General features: G+C 33.8%; 1 protein-coding gene across 7 annotated transcripts in view; it reads left to right on the top strand.

The window, feature by feature from the left end:
- Positions 1-21,285, top strand: part of LOC149085105 (nucleolysin TIAR-like) — an 860,358-nt gene that overhangs the window by 121,519 nt on the left and 717,554 nt on the right. For all 7 annotated transcript variants that reach the window (XM_089232912.1, XM_089232908.1, XM_089232907.1 and 4 more), the window contains one exon: positions 8,538-8,642. In XM_089232912.1, coding sequence (XP_089089038.1) covers positions 8,538-8,642 — 105 coding nt within the window. The remainder of the gene's footprint in view (positions 1-8,537; positions 8,643-21,285) is intronic.

Genomic DNA, 21,285 nt, shown 5'->3' with positions numbered 1-21,285 from the left:
GGCAATTCCCCACAAACAATTCCCCGTTCCAAGTGCGGTATTCGATGAGATATTTCAATTCAAAATTAATAAAAAAAGGTGAGAAAGAGTGGCGTAAACTAACGGACAAGCTCATTATGTTGTTCTTTCTTACTTCTCCAATTTTTGAATTAAAATATCTCAGCGAATACTGCACTTTGAAACATGAGTTTTTTTTGTTTTTTTTTTGTTGGCCTCAGGAAAGACAGGGCGACATTTTGCAATTGGAAGTTAAAAACAGGAGGACCGTACAAGAATTTATATTTGTTATTTTATGACAGTTACTTTCACTCAATTGGTACAGAGTGCATTTTGAGCATTTTTTAAACTAACATCTATCCCTTTACGAAGAACGACTGATAAGATAAAGACCGAATCAGGACTTACAGGACATCCTGTAATCATTATTCAAATGAGAATTTCGAATAGAAATAAAACTTAAAAAAAAAGACAATATAACGTGCCCTCTTTGTTCAATTAATTGTAATTAAATATATTAAATTTATCTATTACTGTTTTATGTATTACTAACTATAAAATCTATTTCACGTGCGGATTTATTAAATTACCAATAACGCAATGAATGCTTGTGTTGGAGCATACTACGACAATATCCGGTTAGTAGATTGTATATACAATGATTAATAGATTACTTCCAAAATACAATGTGCAGTACTATATCTCTATGACAAATCTTTTAGTACGAAGTTATCAAATTTTCACATCCATCTACATCAAAACCTCGGTAAGTTGTCACCCTAATAAGTCGTCATTCTGGTTAAGGCGTCATTTTTCTTTGATCCCGTGCAGCTTCCGTAGATAACAATGATATTAAATACTTTACTCGTCGCTGTGGGAAAGTTTGAGAGACAGGAACAGATATATATATATATATATATAAGATTTCTCTATAGAACCCCCCTTTAAAGAAAGAGCTTGATAACAACATTGCTTTTTATGTTCAAAAGCGATCATATAAGTCTTATGTACCAAACCCGGAACAGCTCAAATAGCGAAAGTGACACTGAGGAAGTTTATTTGCCGAATAAAAGAACCAAAGTTCTTTTATCATTAGGGACTGTTCGAGCCGGACCTGATTCCTGGAAGGACCCTTATTATATTGGGGCTTCAAATTTGAACAAGATATCTTTGTTGACAAATCACACATTTTTTCCAAAGTTGAGAGGTCCGTAATGTTTGTTTTGCACTGCCCAGGGGCACTCTCAAGTCAAAATTTATCACTGTATTCGAAATTAGCTCATATTTGTACCATGAGCTACTCATAAAGAAGTTAAAGATCTAAAAATAAATGTGTGAGGATTATGTAAAATTAGTGTAAATAACTAATATAAAGCGTACCAGTGTAAAATTTACCATAATAAGTAATTATATTTCATACGTTAACGCTCGAAAAGGTAAAAATGTCTTATTCTCTTTCCCTTTGTAATCTATAAGTTTTATAAATATTGTAATTCATATTTAGATTAATGTTATATAATAAATAAAAAAAAAGTATCTTAAATAAAAAGTTAATAATAATTTTAAATTTATGCGATTTCCACAGTTTGCACATTGGAACTGGCGGCACTTCGCTTAAGTCGTCACTCCGTTTAAGCGGTCATAATAATTGATAACTTGAGTGACGAGTTATCGAAGGGTTTTACTGTATTTAGTTTCATCCATCTCATTATCGAATCAGAAAAGAATAACATTAATTACTATAAAGTAAAAAATGCATTTGATACGTGCATTAAATGATACTGTACTTGAAAAAAAAAGGAGAGGATTCCGAAAATGATGTGCTTCTTATGTACTACTCACTCACTCACCGTCATACATCTTAGAACACCTTTGTAGATAGGTAGCTGGAAAGCTTTTCTTGTGCAAGAAAGAACGCAAATTACTACACCAATTGCGACCGATAATTAAATTGTGAGAGAGCTTCAATTAGGGAGAAAGGGTAAAGACAAGTCGTCAAATTAACTCATCCCATTAACAACAATTAAATTAAGTTTCCTAGGCTACAGGATAAAAAAAAAAAAAGAGGAAAAACAAGACGAAAGTTCGTAAAAGGGACAAAAAAAATGGTGTTCCCTTTAATTTTTAAATAAGTTTAGATTTAGTATGTGAGATTCAGCGACGCAGGCTAATGTCTTTGAAAAATTTTTCAGCTCATCTTCAGTTCTTCTTGTGGGCTTTGCGTGAAGAAAAATCAGGATTATATACATGGAAGAACGGAAATAAAAACTGTTCTTTTTACGTGAAAAAAAATTTTAAAATAACCGTGTTAAGTTTTTTCTCTTGAAGGAAAAGTTTTTTTTTTCTTTTGTAGTTATCACTGTGCTAGATGTGTAATGAGTAATGATTCCGTTGCCAAGTTACCCTGTATATTAATCATATTAGGTATCGAACCATGACTTATTGTTACACCGTCAATCGACTGATTTTACAAGAGGACACCAGTATCGATTGGTAAGGGACAATTCTAGGTTATGGTGTCGCAGGGAGTTTTTCTCTAATAGGATTGTTAATAAATGGAATAGCTTACCCCAGAGGTCGTAAATTCTATTGAAATTGACACGTTTAAAAAAAATACGATAAGCATGTTGGGATAAATCGAGACGCTATCCATACTCAGAATAAGACAAGCATTCTTTACGGGTATCGTATAATATTTTATCTTGCATATATACTGTTTCTAGTTTTTATTAGGGTTGTTGTAATTTTGAAGTATATGGCATCCATATTTATTATGGGAAACTTTTTCTCAGCAACCTCGTTGGGCATTTTGCCTGTTGTGTGTGTGTTGTATTTGTATTTATTCTCAAAACACCCGTATGATCTGTGCAGGGATATTTGATAGTGTTAGTACATACCTATACCCGAACCGGAATTTAAACCCAGACCTGCGCAGTGAGAGGCTAGTTCCCTAACCACTCGACTGCTAGGCGGCTTCGGTATATATTAACTGATCTAAGTATATTAACTGATGTTAATATTGCATTACTATTATTGAATTGGGTTCACAAGGCTTGAGCTATGAAGAGAGATTTAATTTCTTGAATATGTTTACATTGGAAGAAAAAATGTGTCGGGGGGGCGGGATATGATTGAAATGTTTAAATTTTTTAATGGGATGGATAGAAAATGGACCATGGATGCAAAGTAAATCAACTGCTTCGACAAGGGGGACACCAGTATCGTTTATTAAGGGACAGCATCCAGGATGTGGTGCCACAGGGAGTTTTTTCTAATAGAGTTGTTAATAAATGTAATAACTTACCTCCGGGGGTCGTATATTCTAACACAACTGACACGTTTGAAAAGAAATACAATAACACATGGGGATAAATCGCCAAGCTATTCATACTTAGATAAGACAACCATAATCTTTTTTTATGGGCAGTGCATTGAATACAAGTACAAATACAAACACAAAGGCCAGAACAGAAAAATTTAACAATGAGGTGGCTGAAAATGATTCCCATAAACGTTATGAATGTAAAATGCAACAACATTACATCAACCGAATATAAAAGCATTTATCACGAAAGGAAAAAAACTAATAATTAATACTATATAACACAATGCCCATAAAAAGACTATGGTTGTCTTAATCTGAGTATGGAAGGCTCCTCGATTTACTCAACTATCCTACATATTTTTAAACGTATCAATTGTGGTAGAATTCACGACCTCGAAGATAAGCTATTCCATTTATTTAAAGGCCTATTAGAGAAAAGTTCCTTGCGACACTACAACCCGGAATTGTCCCTTACTAAACGAAACTGGACTACCCCTGTTCGAGCACTCGATTGGCGATGTATTAATAACTCATTGGCCATCGTATTCATCCCGTTAAAAACTAAATATTTTTATCATATCCCCCGACACCTGCGTTCTTTCAGTGTAAACATACTGGAGTAATCAAGTCTCTCTCCATAACTCAAGCCTTGTGTACCAACAAGATCACGCATATCTCTTCTCTACACCCCTCTCAACCAAGTCTATGTTCCTCTACAGGTATGGTCTAAATATTAAATGCAATAAAGTCGCTCTTAACGGACACCCTTCAGATGCGGTCACCCCTCTTTTCCGGTCGAATAATAATTCCCCCTTGTATAAGAACACTATGCATTTCATACCCCTGGTTAAAGGTCATTCCTCTTTTACGGACAAATTTTTTGTCTCACCGGTGTCCACAAAAGAGAAGTTTCACTGTATTCATAATAATATTAATAAGTACATATTATTAATTATTTTCGAGATATGCGCTTTTATATTGGGTTGCTGTATTTTAGTTATATTTGTGACATCCATATTTGTCATGGGGCGTTTTTTGTTCAGTCACCTTGTGGCCTTTGTGTTTGTATTTCTATGAAGAAGCCATATGAAAAACAATAAGACTAATAGATGTTAATTGAAACTCGGACAACGACAATCGGTTATATATATATATTCGGTATATAAGATTTTTCAGGAAAGCTACATTAAACGTTACGTGATAACACATAGAACGACGTTAATCAGGCAGAAAAAAGGAAGCAGCAGTGCATGTGTATCCCACGTAAAGCAGTGAGAGTAGAAAGGAAGTTGGTTAACTTGTGCATTCAAGTATATGTTCCTTATACTCGTTTCACTGCTTGAAGAACTGCGAAACGTGAGCAATTGTTGTTGGTTGCAGCGAGGAAGTTTCCTTTTACGTTGCCTAAAGAGGGAAACGCCGGGATTAGGATCTTCAGTGCGAAATAGAACACTCATAGCTCAGAATAAATCGTTGGGGTGTTGCTTTGATATAGAATCCAAGAAAATCTCTAGGAAAGGAAATAGGGAAAATTCTGTGCCATACTTGAAGCGAAAAGTAGGAAACTGGAATTGCTTCCAACTACCTCAAATATAAGAGAGACTGGGGATTTCGTCTTTTCTTTCGTATTCCACATCGTGAATGAAAAAGAAAAATCTCACAAAAAAAAAACAACTTTAGAAAGGTTTATACACAATGGAAAATGGTTTTAGCTACTACACTAAGGACCAATTTTTCAATTCTTAAATATCATTATGAACGTCTTCGTGATATTACATTTACATATTCCAAAACTTATTCTTCCTAGAAAATAATATAGTTTACAGAAACTTCCTCCTTCAACATTGAATATAATAAAATATATTTGTCTATAATAAATATTACCGTTTTGTTATTGATGGGTTACATCGCTCCGCTATATTTTGTATCGGTCTGTTATCATAAATTTTTGTGAGGAAATATAAGTGATTTGATGATATTCATTGGTTGGTGAACAACTACAGGATTTTTATGATTTTAGTTGGCTTTTCTGAGCTGTCTCTACAGCGGTAACTACTTATCAAAATATCATGAAACGTTTTGAAAACGTCTTAATGAATGGAAGGTGAGAATTCTTGAAACGTTTTCAAAGTTGTTGTGGGATAGCCGCGTTCGTGTAACAAATCCACCAGCAAAACACGCGTTCATGTGAACTCAACATCGGTTCCAACCCCTTCCGGTCCTGGGACATTCTAAAGTGGCCATGGGTGAAAATCGGATAAAAGGGGAGCCACGACAAATGGTGCAGGGTGTCACGGGAAGCTGTGAAAAACGGGAGCTTTCTTTTTTTTTATAAATGCAGAAATCAGTCAAGTATTATCCATTAAAAGTGCTAATTTTAATTGTCGTATTTTTCTTGTTATTTTAAGAAAAGTGCCTTATCTAAACTTTTGAGACGGACTGTACTTTCAGAATATGGCAGAGCTATCCGCAGAACCAGGACCATCTAAACTCCCCGGGTCTTAATATCTATAGAGGGTTTGCATGAGATGAGATCTGGCATCATGATTTTCGAATGGAATTGTGTATATATGCAAGCTGTACTTCCAGCCAAGTATAGCACCTCAGAACATCTCTTTGATCTGGAAACCACGATGTTGAGACGTTCATGCATAATCCCTCCCCCGCAAGAAGGAAACTCACTTTACTCTAGCCCATTGTAGGCGCGACCCAGGGTGATATGTCAGGAGGTTGATTGTAGGTTCGTTGTATCGAATATAGAAGTTGTGTGCATCGTCCCATATTTTACATAGAATAATTTTTCACCTACCTTGTAGATCCGTGCCTGACCCTGGGTTCCAGAGATCGATCTTATTTATAAAATTTTCGTTCATGAAATCTGGTTTCGTTAAAATTTAATTTGATACCTAGGAAGGGTCTCAATCGGGAATAAGGGTAAGGTTCGTAAGAAAGCGGAGGGGGGGGGGCAGAAGTATAAAATAATGTTCAAAGGGAAACATGGGACGGAAAAGGTTAAGAAACACTGCTCAACATCAGACTCTTTAGTGAAGAAAATGAAAATGTTTCTGCTAAAATGTTTGGATACTCTGAAATGTGTGTGTGTGTGTGTGAAGATACCCTTATTTACTACAATAAGCCTAAAAAATACAATCAAGAGGTCAATTTCTGAACTGAATTCTATATATATATATATATATATATGTATATATATTCCTGTTTTTTCTCTTTGTCAACATGTTCCCAACTCTTTTAACTTTCTGTTAAAGCTATAGGCAGCTCAGAAAAGACACTAACTTTATTATGATTACAGATCCAAGTTTGTTTCACTGAAAGTGTCTCGTGCAATCGTTCCAATTTTTAATTAAAGTTCTTAGTTTGTCTACGCCATTTTAGATCAGGGGCTGGAAAATGACGCAAAAATGTAATTATGGTCATTATATAATAATAGTACCTGAAAAAAAAAAATCATTAAAAACTCGTCCAAAAAGGATAACGTGCAGCACGATGGTGAGAAAATATTTTCTGATACGTAGACATGATGATAATACTCTATGCTGATGCACGGTTTAGTGCATAAATACCATTGAAAAATCGACAATCACATCATGTTTTTATGGATCAAATAATTTGATCTCTGACAACTTTTTTTTTATATACAAAATTTATATTGAAGAAAACACTTTTTTATTCACTTTTTTCCCGTAATAAAACAGTTTTTCCCTGCAGCAATAATATAGTGAAAGTGTTGCTCTTTCCACTTTAAGTGGAAAGAGCAACACTTTCAGGCAAAGAGTGGGAAATGAGTTTCGACACCATTACCAGCATGAAACGCTACGGGGATTAAAAGCTGTTCCGTGTTGCTGAACGTGACTTCTCGTGAATGGTGACCACAAAAAGACGGGCTTGAATTCACAAAATACATAGAAAATATAGAAAAATAATAAAAATCTTATTGTTGGCTACTGGGGTAAAAATACGTTATTTTTTTTTTAGCTTTTCTTTTCGAATCCGCAAATCTTCCAAATTCTTACAACTTTTGTGATTCTTTGAGGCAGCGACGCGTGTTGGTGACACGTTCTGTTATCGCATATCCCTCAAGCATCTGAGAATTGGATTTCACAAGTGAAAATCGGATAGCCGTTTATACAGATTTAAAAATAGGAAAAAGTTTTACTAAAAAGAAAACTGTTGTTTTTGATATATTATTTATCAAATACCACAAAAACATTATTCTGCAGCAATGCATTGGAAAAGGTTTGGAATGCTTAAATGCACTCTCTCTTGATAGAAGCCATAAACACTCAAATCTCATTCGAGATTTTATTCGATCTGTAACCATGCTAAAATTGTTCATGAATTTTGGATGAATTCATATCGAGCAGCGTACAAAAATATTTTATTTTTTCGTATGTACATTAAACACTACTTTTCAATAATACATATTTAGATATTTACGATAATGAATCTATCAATGCCGATGACTAAGGCTAGGATATTTATGACCTAAAAACCGACATAATATGCTCCACAAAAAGTACATTTAAGCTCTAAAAAACTGAAAATATGTTGCAAAAACCGCAAAATACGTTTTTATAAATAGGCTGAACATAGTACATCGAGAAAAATACGGAAAATTACAGTAAATGGCCAATCATTGTCAAAAATGATGCGGAAAGTACACAAAATTGTTAATAGTTGCTAATATTGCCAATCATTGCCATACACGATGTCAAAGGTAAGAAAATTGCCAGTTATGACTAAAATCGCCAATTGCGGGAAATGGCGAAAGCGAAGTGAGAGAGAGCTTGGGAAAAATCCCTATTCATTGTGTTATGCTGAAAAATGCAAAATAATGCTCCAAAATACGAAAATATGCCTTAAATTGTCTTTAAATTGAATAATTAAATTGTCTTTAAAAATCCTTTGAAATTATGGAAAAGCAACTGCCATGAAACTACTGAAAATCCCGTAAAATAGCGAATTATGCAAAATGTATAAAAATATGCAGTCATAAAAATACTAGTGCTACCAGTGGTTAACACTTTACGTATATGTGTGCAGATGTACATCGCTTAGATGGGAATTCGGCGTGTGGTTGATTAAAAATTTAATTAGAAATTTGAATCTTAAAGAAATTTATATTTTTCATTAATTGATTTCTTTAATTAACAGGCATATTTAATAAAAATAATTTCATTGTATTTGCTTTTTTCAGACTGTGAACAATAGTGTGATGCCTTGGACGCCATCAGGAGCAGATCCAGCTGCTAGTTTTTCTTTTCGCGCAGCAGCAGAACAAAGGGATCCACGTCCACAAGAGGTAAAGTTAAATAATCTGCATAGAAATACGCAATCATTGATTAACTTTATGATATTTATAACGTTCCTTTTTTTTTGGAAAATTGACCGAATTGATTTATTTAGACCGTCACTTTTGAGTCCATTCTGAAAATGAAATTCCAACTTCATTCATTCTTGAAGAGTTTGATGCAGTGATAATTAAATTGTAATAGTTGTCTATAGAATATTGAATTTCGTCAATCATTCCCATATTCTCTAATATACAAGGTGTCGTGTTAGTCCTAATTCAGCCTTCATCTCAGCAATCGTTTGTCGTAGAGGTATGGATTTAAAAAATGCTCAAAATGTGTTCAGAAATTACCCTCTACCAGTTAGGAAGTGAAAATACATTTTCACAAAATAAAAAAAAATCTAAATTTTTAGTCTCTCTATCCTCTTATTTCCAATTAGAATGTTGTTGCCCTGTCTCTCTTGTGTGTGTGAAGCCATCAAAAAATTTTTACGTTTCTAAATACAATTTTCGCCGAGATATTCGAATTCAAAAATCGGAGAAAAGTTGGGAAAGAACAACATAAACTACGAGTAACGGAAAACACTTTTTTCGTTATTTATGCTGTTTTTTCTCAAATTTCCTAGGATTTTGGAATTAAATTTCTCGGCGCATATTGTACATTAAAACATGAAAAAAAAATTGTTGGCCTCAGAGGAGGCAGGGCGACAAGTTTCTAATCGGGTTTTTTAGGACAGGGTGTCCATATAAACATTTAGACTTTTTATTTTGTGGCACTGTATTTTCACTCTCAAAACTGGTACAAGGTAATTTCTGAACACATTTTGAGCATTTTTTTTTAATTGGAACCATTCCTTTACGAGGAACGGTTGATGAGATAAACGCCGCATTAGAACTTACAGGAAATCTTTTACATTTTTGTGGTTTTTGTCTAATCAACTGAGGAAATTCTATAAAACATATTAATTGTACGTACTCAATTCATATATCATAATTTGAAAGAACATTCTCAAAAGTCAGGATAGTATTTTAGTATTAAAAATACGTCAGTGACGTGTCAAACTTGCTCCAAAATTTTTAATTTCAGCCGCTTTTAAAAATAAACTTTATTCTCCTGAAACCAAACAGAACAACCCAGAATAATTAAGTCACCTTATATATGAAAGATGATGTAGATATTATGGAATAAAATTAGTTCCAGCAAAAAGAAAACCAAACCGCTAAATATGTATGATATATTTATTGCATATCAACCTCCATAAATCCAAAAAAGGCAATGCGATGTGAAAGAATCTGTGACTTTTTCCTAGCAATTTTACTTTCTTTTGAATTTGAGAAACGTATTTGTATGCAGTCGATCAAAAAGAACCGAAAAAATAACAATAGAAGAAAAATGCCAAGATTTGGACACCGCTATTTGTTCATCTGTCCGGAATATTATGTTAAGAACTCAAACTTATCGAATCGGTAAATGTAAACTTGCTGAATTTAAAGTCGAAATATTTACTTCGATATTTTTCAATATTGAATTCCATAAATTGTTTGGTTTGTATTTTTTTCCCACTTTTCGCGTTCACATCACTTTCCTGTCACTACTGTTTATGTGCTGTCGGAATCACATCTTCGTCTCTTAATTTGTATTCTATTTCCATTCACCAATGTCACTTTTCTACAAGAAATTGAGACGTGGTATGTTAAAGAAATTGACGGCTTGCTTTCTCGGGTCTATTTCATAAATTTGAATAGAAGATATACTGGATGTTCGGAAAGTACTTTTTTTTTCATCGTAGAAAAAGCTTAAAGTATCTGCATAAACTTTTTTGTTTTTATTTTTATTTCAGTTATTCACAAAAGTTTTAGCAGGATCAAATATCATGGATATTTTGAGTCAAGTTTATGTAATGAAAAATGTTCGTTTTTAATAAAACGAGCATAATTAATAAACCAATTAATTAATTAATAATTTATTAAAATCGTTTGGTAAGGGAATTGGGATTGTGCTTCATGCTGGAGATAATGAAGCTGAATTTTTTTTCAAAATATTTTTATTATGGGTATTTCAATTGTGTGGCTAATATTTGCAAAACACTTTAGTAATTTGACAAAAATGTTAAATGATTTAGCGACTAATGACAGTGAGTTTTATAATATATATATATATATATATATTGTACACTTACACACGAGACGGAGTTTATGCAAGAGTGAATAGAAAGAGTGATGCAGTGGGTCGTCATCAGCAGGGTCGTCTTAAGAACAACATGGGCCCCCGGGTAAGTGATTTTTATGAGGTCCTACCCGGGGAAAATTCTCGAAAAATTCACCTACTTCTCGTTTTTCTGAGGTCTCTTCTCTGAGGTCCCCGGGCCGTGTCCGGGTGAGCCCATGCGTTAAGGCGACTCTGGTCATTAGGGGGAATCCCATGCATGGTTCGAAAAGAGTGGTGTACTGTTTCTGAAGTATGGCTAGGCCTAATTGCATTAAAAATGCCAACCTTTGTTCCCCGACGCCTGCCTTCTGAAAAACATTTTGGACGAAAAAAATGGAATGAAAAGTGAATAAAAATTATATTGAAGAAATACAATATTTGAAAATATTGCTTATAACCTGAAGCTCTGTATATTTTGTCCAGCCAAGTATTATGCCAATTAATAAAAGGCGCTGTGAAAATAAATGGACTCATTTTATTTCAATAGCTTATGAGTTTATGACCAAAATCATATTAATTTTTATCGCTTCAGTAGAATTGATAAAATCACGTTATTCAGTAGAATGCTTTCAATTTATATTTCAGTGATTCTAAATTACACGATATAGAAGAAAACACTTTCATGAAAGGAAACCACTTACACGTCACGATATTTTAAGCAATTTCCCAATTTTAAAGGTTTATTTTTTCAATAACCTACAAGGGCACAGAGACATTCGACATCAATGAAATCGTTTTTACAAATCCTTTTGAAACGAGCAGTCGCCAAAGAGATGAAAATGTTTGACGTAAAGGCTTCCATTTCTACCAAAACTTTGATTTTATTTATTTATTTACTTTTTTTTTTGTATAATGTTTTCGCAACTTAAAATATGTGCCAAGAGCGGCCCCGTCACAACTTTAATATCCGTAGTACGCGGTTTAATTTCCGACGAAAGATTTAAAATATTGCTGAGAAATTCATGTTGAAATGCGTGTACCCGTAAAATAGATTTCCCACAAAACTATGTTAGGAGGTTGGTTTTATTTTCTTTGTGAACATAATGATCTCCCAAATAATACTCTCGTTTTTTTTTTTGTTCGTTTTTTCTTTCAACTTGTATTTTTGATTTTGCTATTATTTTGTTGGCATTTTTTGTTATGCATTTTTTTCTTTTTAGTGCCCCCCCCCCCGTTTTCCTTGTATATTTCACTTTATTTTTTAAACCTTCAGGGGAAAGAGAAAATATGTTTCCTCGATAACAATTCGTGACAATGGTGGTCTTCGAACAACTGCTTATTCGAAAGCAACGCTTGTGGATATGTGTGTGGATGATAAATAATACGGGATTTGCACGAAGAAATAGCTTTGAATATCATTCTATGGCTCTCTATGGAGTATACGAGGTATCGCTTGGTCATGGCTTGAGCTCGGACGCACCCACACCATATTATATCATTGTGTGCAATCTCTTAGGGAGCGTTTACAAAATTTCAAAAGCTTCATTCGTTGACATCTTCAAAGTTCAAGAAACAGTCTAATATCATTGCAACCGTTCGATCGGTATATGCAGTCGATGAAACTTATTAGAATCTCTGATACTGTTATCAGTCGAGTAATGTTATCACTTTTGTGAAGAACGGAACGGGTCAATTCATAAGATGGTAAAATATTCACTAAAAGCTGTAGGGACTTTGGATAATGTTATCATTTTTTTTTCCATCGAAATCTTGTTCTTGCTCATTCTGGAACTAAGTTTGACAAAACCTTTTCTTTATTCCTGTAAAGTTATTATTATCAGGCTTCAAGACTATGTACGAGGCCAGAAAGCTTCCTTCCCCCCCTCGTATATTATATATATATATTTTTAACAATACCTGTTTACCATACGTTCCCTTCGACTGAACGGGATGAATGGTCAACGCACTGGCAAACGGGACTTTTTCGTGTATAGTTATCATTGGGTTATTGTTATCAGAAACTCCGAGTCCCAATATGATCAAAATAAGCGGCGTGAACTGTATTTTTAAATTAAACAGAGCTTGAATAAAGTAATAGTAACAATTATAAGGAAGGCGTCAAAACCTCATTTGATTTATCTTCGATATTTATAAATTTATATCTGGTAATGGAAGTTTATAATCCATTAGGGAAAATGCCACCAACGGAACTGGCATGTTTTTCAACTTTTAATTCAGACAGATTATAATGAAAAATTCTGAAATTATAAGGAACTAAATCAATTTTTCCTTTCATTAACACACCTGTTAAAAAGATCAGAATAATTTTAATGTAAAATTGGAAAAAAAATGTTTTTATGCGTTTTTAATGTTTTGCCATCACTTGATTTCACTGATCTGTCGTATTAACGCATGAGATATCGATAAATGATATTTTTACCCATTTGTATCCCTCGGTAAATCTGACTAAATCTATCTAACGAATGACAAAAACAGAGAGAGAGAGAGAGAGCGCGCTAACGGCTTAAAATAGCGATTGCTTTACCAAACATTAAAATTTTAAACTTGCGCGACCCTCTCTCTTAATCGTCTTCTATAGAGGGTCGGGAACATAATTACTGGATTTCATCGATTTGATTTTGTTCAGTTAAAAAATTTGTTTTTGGGATAGGGAAAACGATCATTACTAAGGGTTTTTTTCCCCCCACTTTTCTTTTTAAATTCCACACGCAGGTGAATCAAAAAACCGAATGCGATGGAAGAGCCGATGGATTTAAGTAAAGAAAATATTCAAAAAAATTTAGAATGCTTTTAATGTATTTGACAAAGGAATCTGATTTTAAGCCTTGAGATTTGATGGAAAACTGAAATTGTAATGTATCTATGAAATAGGTGTTAAATCAAAAAAATACCATGGCATCCTGATGAATGTTGGTAACGTTCGGTGACACAAATTGAGCTATTTTCATTGATATATCAAAAACTATATTTTTTATACGTCATTCCTCGCTTAGTGAAGAATGTAGTATTAAAAATATATAATTAATTATATCCCTGATGTTGTGTTCTCCAAGTTCTTACGTTTTCCCCATTATTTGTGAGACATAAACGCAAAACTGCAAGGCACTAAAGTCCACTTTAATGACTAGTGTTATTTTTTCGTCCCGTCTATACTCTAAATGAATTTTAACGATCGAAATTTATCGCGTGATAGGTAAGTGGAATATCTCTCTAATTTGTACTTTGGGAAGAATCTAAGTGATGTACACGCCTTGATTGTCCTTAGCTGAGAGAGAGAGAGAGAGAGAGAGAGAGAGACATGGGAAATCTTTACTCTGAACATTAATAAACAAGGTTTCACACTTTTCAACTTTTTTTCAGACTAGAAGCATATATAGTCATATATGCTACGGTAAAAGGTCGGAGTGAATGGTCCAAACTACGATTGTCATAACCTAATAATTTTTTGCAGCGCTTTGGCTCTATCTTATTCATAGATTAAATAATGCAACAAATTAGAATTAATAAATGAATATCCTCTTAGCTCAAGAGGCACAGAGGTACACATATGTGTACCACATTTTTATCGGTTTTAATTTTCTTTTCTCAAGTTAAGATCTGAGGTACACATCGATTCAAATTAATTAGTTTTGTCCCCTTTCGAAGGGCATTTTGGCATACAGCAACACAAATCAATCAAATAAATATTTTTTTTGATGGCCAGTTTTGGCTCAGGCGTGAAGCGGCTGTATATACGTGAATGTATGATTTCAATAATCAATGTGATATTTACCTATACTTCTTTTTAAAATGCATCCGTAAAAATATATGTAAAAAATAGGACATTAACCATTCGTTGCTATATAACGCAGCAAATTTTTCCACGTTTTATATATCGGATATTCGAGTAAATATTATCCTTTTTTCATGAGGAACAAATTTAGTCAAGCATTTGTACACAAGCAGGGTCTGAATGCAATAAGCTACTCTCTTCCTACCTCTCTTAGCAATAGTCACATTAAAAGATTTATTCATGTATTCAAATTTAAAGTAGAAGTCACAGATTGAAAATCCAAACCATAAAGAACGGAGGTAAGAATTTCTTAAATGGAATAACGCCAATGGAATAAATTCATATAGGAACGAATTCCGTGAAATAAAAAAAAAAAAATCTTAAATGTTGAACTCTCATTAGAAAAGCTGTTTCTGTATCATGCAGACTTTTTTTTTTTTTGAGGCAGCCATAAAAGGAGATGATTAAGAGCATCGTTTGGCGAGTCAGTCTGAAAGGGGAAAAAAAAGGTAAGGAGATTCTTCCAAAGAGGCAGTTTGTGTTGGCAAAGAAACAAGGTACACATATCAGTAGCGATATAATAACGAGCTCCGCATAACCAAAGAAATAGTAAATCATGTTTTGGTAAGACCAGCGTTATGAGCTGATAACGCACGCATCCACTTCTTACCAAAGTTGGCAGAAGAAGAAGAAAAAAAAATTCCCAGTGTTCTTCAAATCTGTTTTTTCTTTCATGTGATTAAATTTTGTTTCCCGGGAACATAAGAACTTTTTTTTTTTCCCTGCAGTTTAAAAGATAGGTATATCAGAAATTCCTATACCACAATTCCTTTAGAATCGTGAGTTAAAAGAAAAGGGGAAAAAAAAGTATTTTTTTCACATTCATTGTGTATTTTTTAACTGAATAAAAGTTGATGAATGTCATTTAAATTTTATTTTATTTATAAAGTTCGAAATTGATAGCTTGAACTTTATTCGATTTTGTAGTTGTATACTGTACAGTAGAGTCTCGATAATCCGAGGTAAATGGGACGAAGGATTACTGAAAACTTGATTATTCAAAAAAAACCGGTAGAAATCTGCTTTTGGGGGGGGGGGCTTAGACTAATTTATTACTAGTTACTCGTTACTCCCACCCATTTTGTTTTTAATTCAATGGAAACAGGAAAATGTGTTTCATTGAGAAATAATATTTAAAAATATATTTGAGCTTGCCATTTCTAAAATAAGAAACTTTCAAGAACGCGAACTATCTCGTAAATGTCGATGGCAGGGTTAACATATAACTGCCAATCACTAGACAAATGCTCAATTTTTTTTAAGGTACCGTACCAGGAAGGTATCGCACTGCCCTCTCGTCATTAACATAAGAAACACGATCATTATACATTGGGATTTCCCATAACGAACACAATTTTTAATTACATCGACGGCACTCAATGTATCTAACTATCCATTAACGGACACTCCTCGTTAGTGGACAAAATATTTGGTCTTACGGGTGTCTATTATCAAGAGATGAAAAATACCGAAGTGTATGAAAGAGGGGTGAGAATGTTCCGTTTTGAAAATAAGTTCCTCACTTATATATAATCAATCTTTATTTCAAAAATGTTTCTACGACAAAATTCTGTAGTCAATATAACCGAATTCGACATTTTTTTTAATGTTGTAGATATGAAAAAGTCAAAATATAACGCAAAGTCATTTTATAACGCAAAAGTTGTTGTGTTAAACTTCACCGTATTTTGTACACTAACCCTCATTTTTTGGTGTTTCTGTACGAAGGTCCATAACATAGTTCTTCTGAATCTAAGATTTATACATAGCATATGATAGTATTCCTTAGTCTTTCGGTGTCTCTTGTGACGCTAACCGCTGATGCAATGCCTACTCTTGTTGAAGTATAGCTCCTTTCTTTTCGTTTCCTTGTCGTATTTCTCTTCTTTACTGTCCCTTTTTGCAGGCTGTGTATCGTCCCTTGGGTGTCGTAGGCTAGAATTCACCAAATATATTGAACTAATGTTTGTATGAAGAATTTTTCCCTTTTTCTCATTCTCTTGCGAAGCAAGAGTATTCCCACCCGTACTTTCCAATAGGGTTTCGTTTCCTTTCTATTTCTTGTTCTCTCTTTACTCTCTCTTCTCCTTTTTCTTATATCTAGATATATATGTGTGTGTGTGTGTGTTGGTCAAACGAGTGTCTTAATATCGATTTTTATCCGGTAATCATTGTCTGTTAGGAGCACGTTCGGAGTGTATCGACTCAAAGAAAGAATAATCGCAAGTAATTTCCTGATGTAAATTTATTCGTTTTCACCTAGAAAGATGATCTAAAAAAAAGACAGAGGTAAAAAGAAAAGTATATGGTCATAAGATACGTATTGGGTTGCAACGTAAAGTATTCAAGATTATCATCTGTCTAAAATTTAAGACGATGCCGTAATCTTCAAAATTTTAATGAATAAAACTACTGATGCGAAGGGTTTAATATTGTGATTTGAAGTAAATCCGACTGCGTTGAAAACATCATTTTTAAAAAGTATCGATTTTTATTTTTTATGAAAGCCCTATTTTTTGTTATTCCTAAGCAGGTTCTGTTTTATTCGTATGACGCTTAGAACCACAGTAACTTCCACTTTAGTGTTGTATTTTTAGATACAACTAATACGTGAATGAAACTTTAAATGTGTTTTACGAAGGATCTGTTAATTGTATCATTACGAAATTTTTATATATTTTGCTGTATATTGTTAAAGTTATGAACCAACATGTAAGGTCTATTATATTCGTATGGTTCTCTAATTAGTGTTTTATACAAGATGGGTAGAATGAAATTTCAAAAAATTAACAAGTATATTAACACATTTGAGTGTAACATATGAGCATCTCATACATCCTTTAAATTTTAGTTCACAACATGCATCATAACTATCTAAAGGTTCAATGAAAACAAAAAAACATTCAATTCATAGAACTTTTTGCAATTGTGTTTCGATTATTACATTAATTTTGGTTAAAATTTGACATAAAAATGACTTTTCATGGAAAATGGCATAGGTAGTCCAAAATTTATTATTGTTTTTTGGGACATTTTCTTTCAAAAAAGGTTATTAAACTTCACTCCGGTATTATTTTAAAGAAAAGTGTCAAAAAAAGGAGTCATAACTAACAGTGTTTCCATGACACGTGTCGCGTGATGATAGCTAAGCAATGATTTTGTAGTTTCGCGTAATCTATAATTCTATTCTTTATACAAAAATTTATGGAAAACTTTCCATATGTCTTGTCTTCGGATATATTTTTTTCCAAAAGGTATAGTTTTAGATTAGATTAGATTTTATTAATTGCAATAAAGGTCTTCGGTCTATTACATAAATGCTTTCACATCTATAAATACATACGGATCATCGGGCATAATGAAATATAAATCGCAATTCGCAAAATTAATAAAGTACAAAACCACACGTAACTTCATTCATCGATTTCTATCAGATTAGAGACTGATTAAACATCTCGAAAGAAATTAGTTAGTCCGAAAATGAAAGGTCAATCAGAAACATTAATATCCAATGAGCGAATGAGCGATTGCTCTCATTTGATTCTAGGGAATTAATAAATTCTGAAATACGTTTACGGCTAAAAGATATATACATTTGACAACAAATAATTACACGAACAAGGTCGACGACCTCATGTCTGTTACAGACATTGCACTCCAAATTATTCCCAAAGAACCAAATTTTGCCAATGGGATGTCGATAAGCAGTAGTTAGCTTCAAGTTCATGTAAAACTTGATCATGATTATAAGCAGGTTGATGAAGGGGTATTCTGCCGGTAAAATAGGAAAACGGAAATTTTTAATCCCGTTACGATCACAGACGTAATAGTGCGTCCAATCGAAAGTGAAATAAATTGAAACAACAGTCCTCTGTCTTTCCTCTCTCTTCACCACCGTGAAGTTTATAATAACACTATCAATTGAAGTTGATGTTTTCCTTCCCTCGTTCCTTGCTATACTCCTATCAATGATTTTTTCTTACACATATAATGTATAATTTCTATTATATGCATATAAGAGCGAAAGGAAACATGTAGGGTGAGGGTTAAAAGTGGACTAAAAAACTCTTTTATCTAACTTATCTATTATATTTTTCCTTTTATATATTTTTTTCTCGTCCCTTCCTTTTGCTAAGGTGCGATTAGGTTAGGACGAGGTTACCACATTTATCGTCGATTCGTCAAATAGAGATAATCTAAACTTGTTGTGAAGTGGTTAAAATGCTAAGAAAATGTGTAAAGTTGTAAATTCTGCCCACGTCAGTTTGACGTATCTAATATCAGCAACTGCTCTAAGTAAACTGGAAAGGGATCCAGAGATAATCCATCGATCATGACAAAGAATAAGGAATGGGAAACCACATTCAGCCAACATTTCATTTAAATACGCTACTGAGTTCATAGAATGATCGGAAAAGTCGTCTTACACATATTACTAAGTTAAACGAAGCAGATTCTCGGCGGTCGGGTCACTGGTACATTTTAGTGATTTAACCAAGAAGCATGTGTTGCATGATTATAGCTAAACATTGATTTTGTAGTCTTCCACATGAAAACTGTAATTCTATTCTTTGGCACAAAAATGTATGAAAAACTTTCCATGCTTTCTTTTTTTTGAAAGAAGTTGTGTTTTGGGAAAAAATATATAAAGTATATGATGTTTGTATTGAACAGTTTTATGGGAACATAAGTGAAAAGAGGATTTTTCTCTCGAAATCGAATGGTGTCACGTGGTGTACCCACCTGGGGTGAAAAGTATTGGATCAATGCAAATCCAATCTTTGAAGTTGCGAGAAAAGTACTTGCCGAAGTACTGTTTCTTTCGTACATTCAAACAGAGTTACCTCGCGGCAGATGCTAGAGAAATATTCGGGGGAAAATATGATTTCGAAGCAGACAGAAGCTTCAGGGATGATTGTTATCTTGATGTTACGAAATTGAAAACAATGATATTCGCCACTGCGAAACACACTGGAATTGCTAGATTCACGGTGAGAATAAAGCAGATTGTTGACTCTTAGTCAGTAAGGGTGTGGGATTTTGTTTTGGAATTTCCACAGTGCACAATATCTATTTCTACGATTTTCCTAGCACAGACAGATTTGAAGAAAGGATGAAAGAAATACGCGACTTCACTGAATTTTACTACAAGTACATGTGTTGTATACACGTATTATTTGTTCAGTACTTTTATGTAATAGTCTGCTTTACAAAAAAAAAAAAAAATTCAAATCGGTTGGAAATGCCACGTTTCTTCTTTCTTCGCTTAAAAATACTTTTAATTAGGAAAAGTAAATGTAGTAAATAAAATCAATTTTCACACGCAAGTTATTTTTATCATTGTTGCTGAGGAAAGAAAACTATTTCAATACTAAAGAATGTGGAGATATTTCAATTTTTTTCCCATAAATACAGTGTTACATAATGCTAACCAACGATGCCGAGCGTGTAGACACGTCATAGTTTAGTGCATATATTGTATATTAAGTTTTGTGCTTAAAAATGACACAGAACGTATATCTTTATTTTTAATTTTTGAGAATTTATCTATCTTTTCTAAAATTATAGTTAGTAAAGAGATGGAAACTGAATTTTTCTTTCCCAATTAATCACTTTTATTATTTTTCTATGAAGGTATTTGGGTACGTTTGTGAAGACATTCCAACGAATAAATAAAGCTCACAAAACAAACATTTTTTTTATCAATTAATGCACGGGAGGAAATAAATCGTAGAGGCACAAACACAAAAAAAGAGACATGAAAGGAAAAAACATTGTTTACTTGCAACATTGTCACAAAGTGCTTATTTACAGCGGTGTTTACAATGAATGTTCAAAATTATGACCATCATTAGTAATAACACAATACAAGTAATACAGTAATATAGTGATACACAATACAGGATTGGCTGCGTCAAAGGAATAATTGGTGAATAGTTTCAAATATGCCAGGTATTTCTCACACGCTTTCTACATTGGATAGTTGAACAAGTTCTTCAGCAGAGTCAACTAACGTCTTATAAATGCTGGCCTTCAGATGCCCCCCCCCCCCCATAAGAAGAAATCGAGGCTCGATAAAACTGGCGATCGGGGGGGGGGGGGAATCGAACAGGTCCACTACGTCCAATCCATCGCACCATAAAAGCAGCATCCAGCTAATTCCGGACATTCACACTGAAATTGTCTGGTGCTGAACCATCATGCTGAAACCACGTTTGATTAGGAATGACAATCGGAACACACATCTTGTAGCACTTCTGATAAAACCTCTTCCAGAAAAATACGATAAAATTCACCATCGAGTCACACGTTGGTAGGAGATATGGCCCCATGACAAAATCGTTCCCAAAAATTCATAGAGAAGCGTTGTTGAAATTCATGAGGACGTGTAGTGTGTAGATTTTCTGTTGCCCACACATGAGTATTGTGGCCACTGAACATATCTTTCGTGTGTAAAAGTCATCACACCACTGTGAACAGCACATGAGCTGTGAAGTCCGGCTGCAACGCCATCTGCTGCAAGAGCCATTGGCAGAGAATACAACGCGCAGAGGGCAATCACCCGTTTTAAATCTCTTGCCGATGTAACCGCTCAAACATTTACTGGTTCAGCATACGTCTATTCCGAAAGCGTTTCTGATACAGTCGTA

Source organism: Pholcus phalangioides, unplaced genomic scaffold (assembly GCF_987345545.1).
Source record: "Pholcus phalangioides strain wild (caught in Gottingen) unplaced genomic scaffold, Ppha-v1.0 ptg000007l_1, whole genome shotgun sequence".
In the NCBI taxonomy this organism is placed as follows: Eukaryota; Metazoa; Arthropoda; class Arachnida; order Araneae; family Pholcidae; genus Pholcus; species Pholcus phalangioides.
Note: the sequence above shows the minus strand (reverse complement) of the source record. Positions and strands in the feature narration are given on the sequence as shown.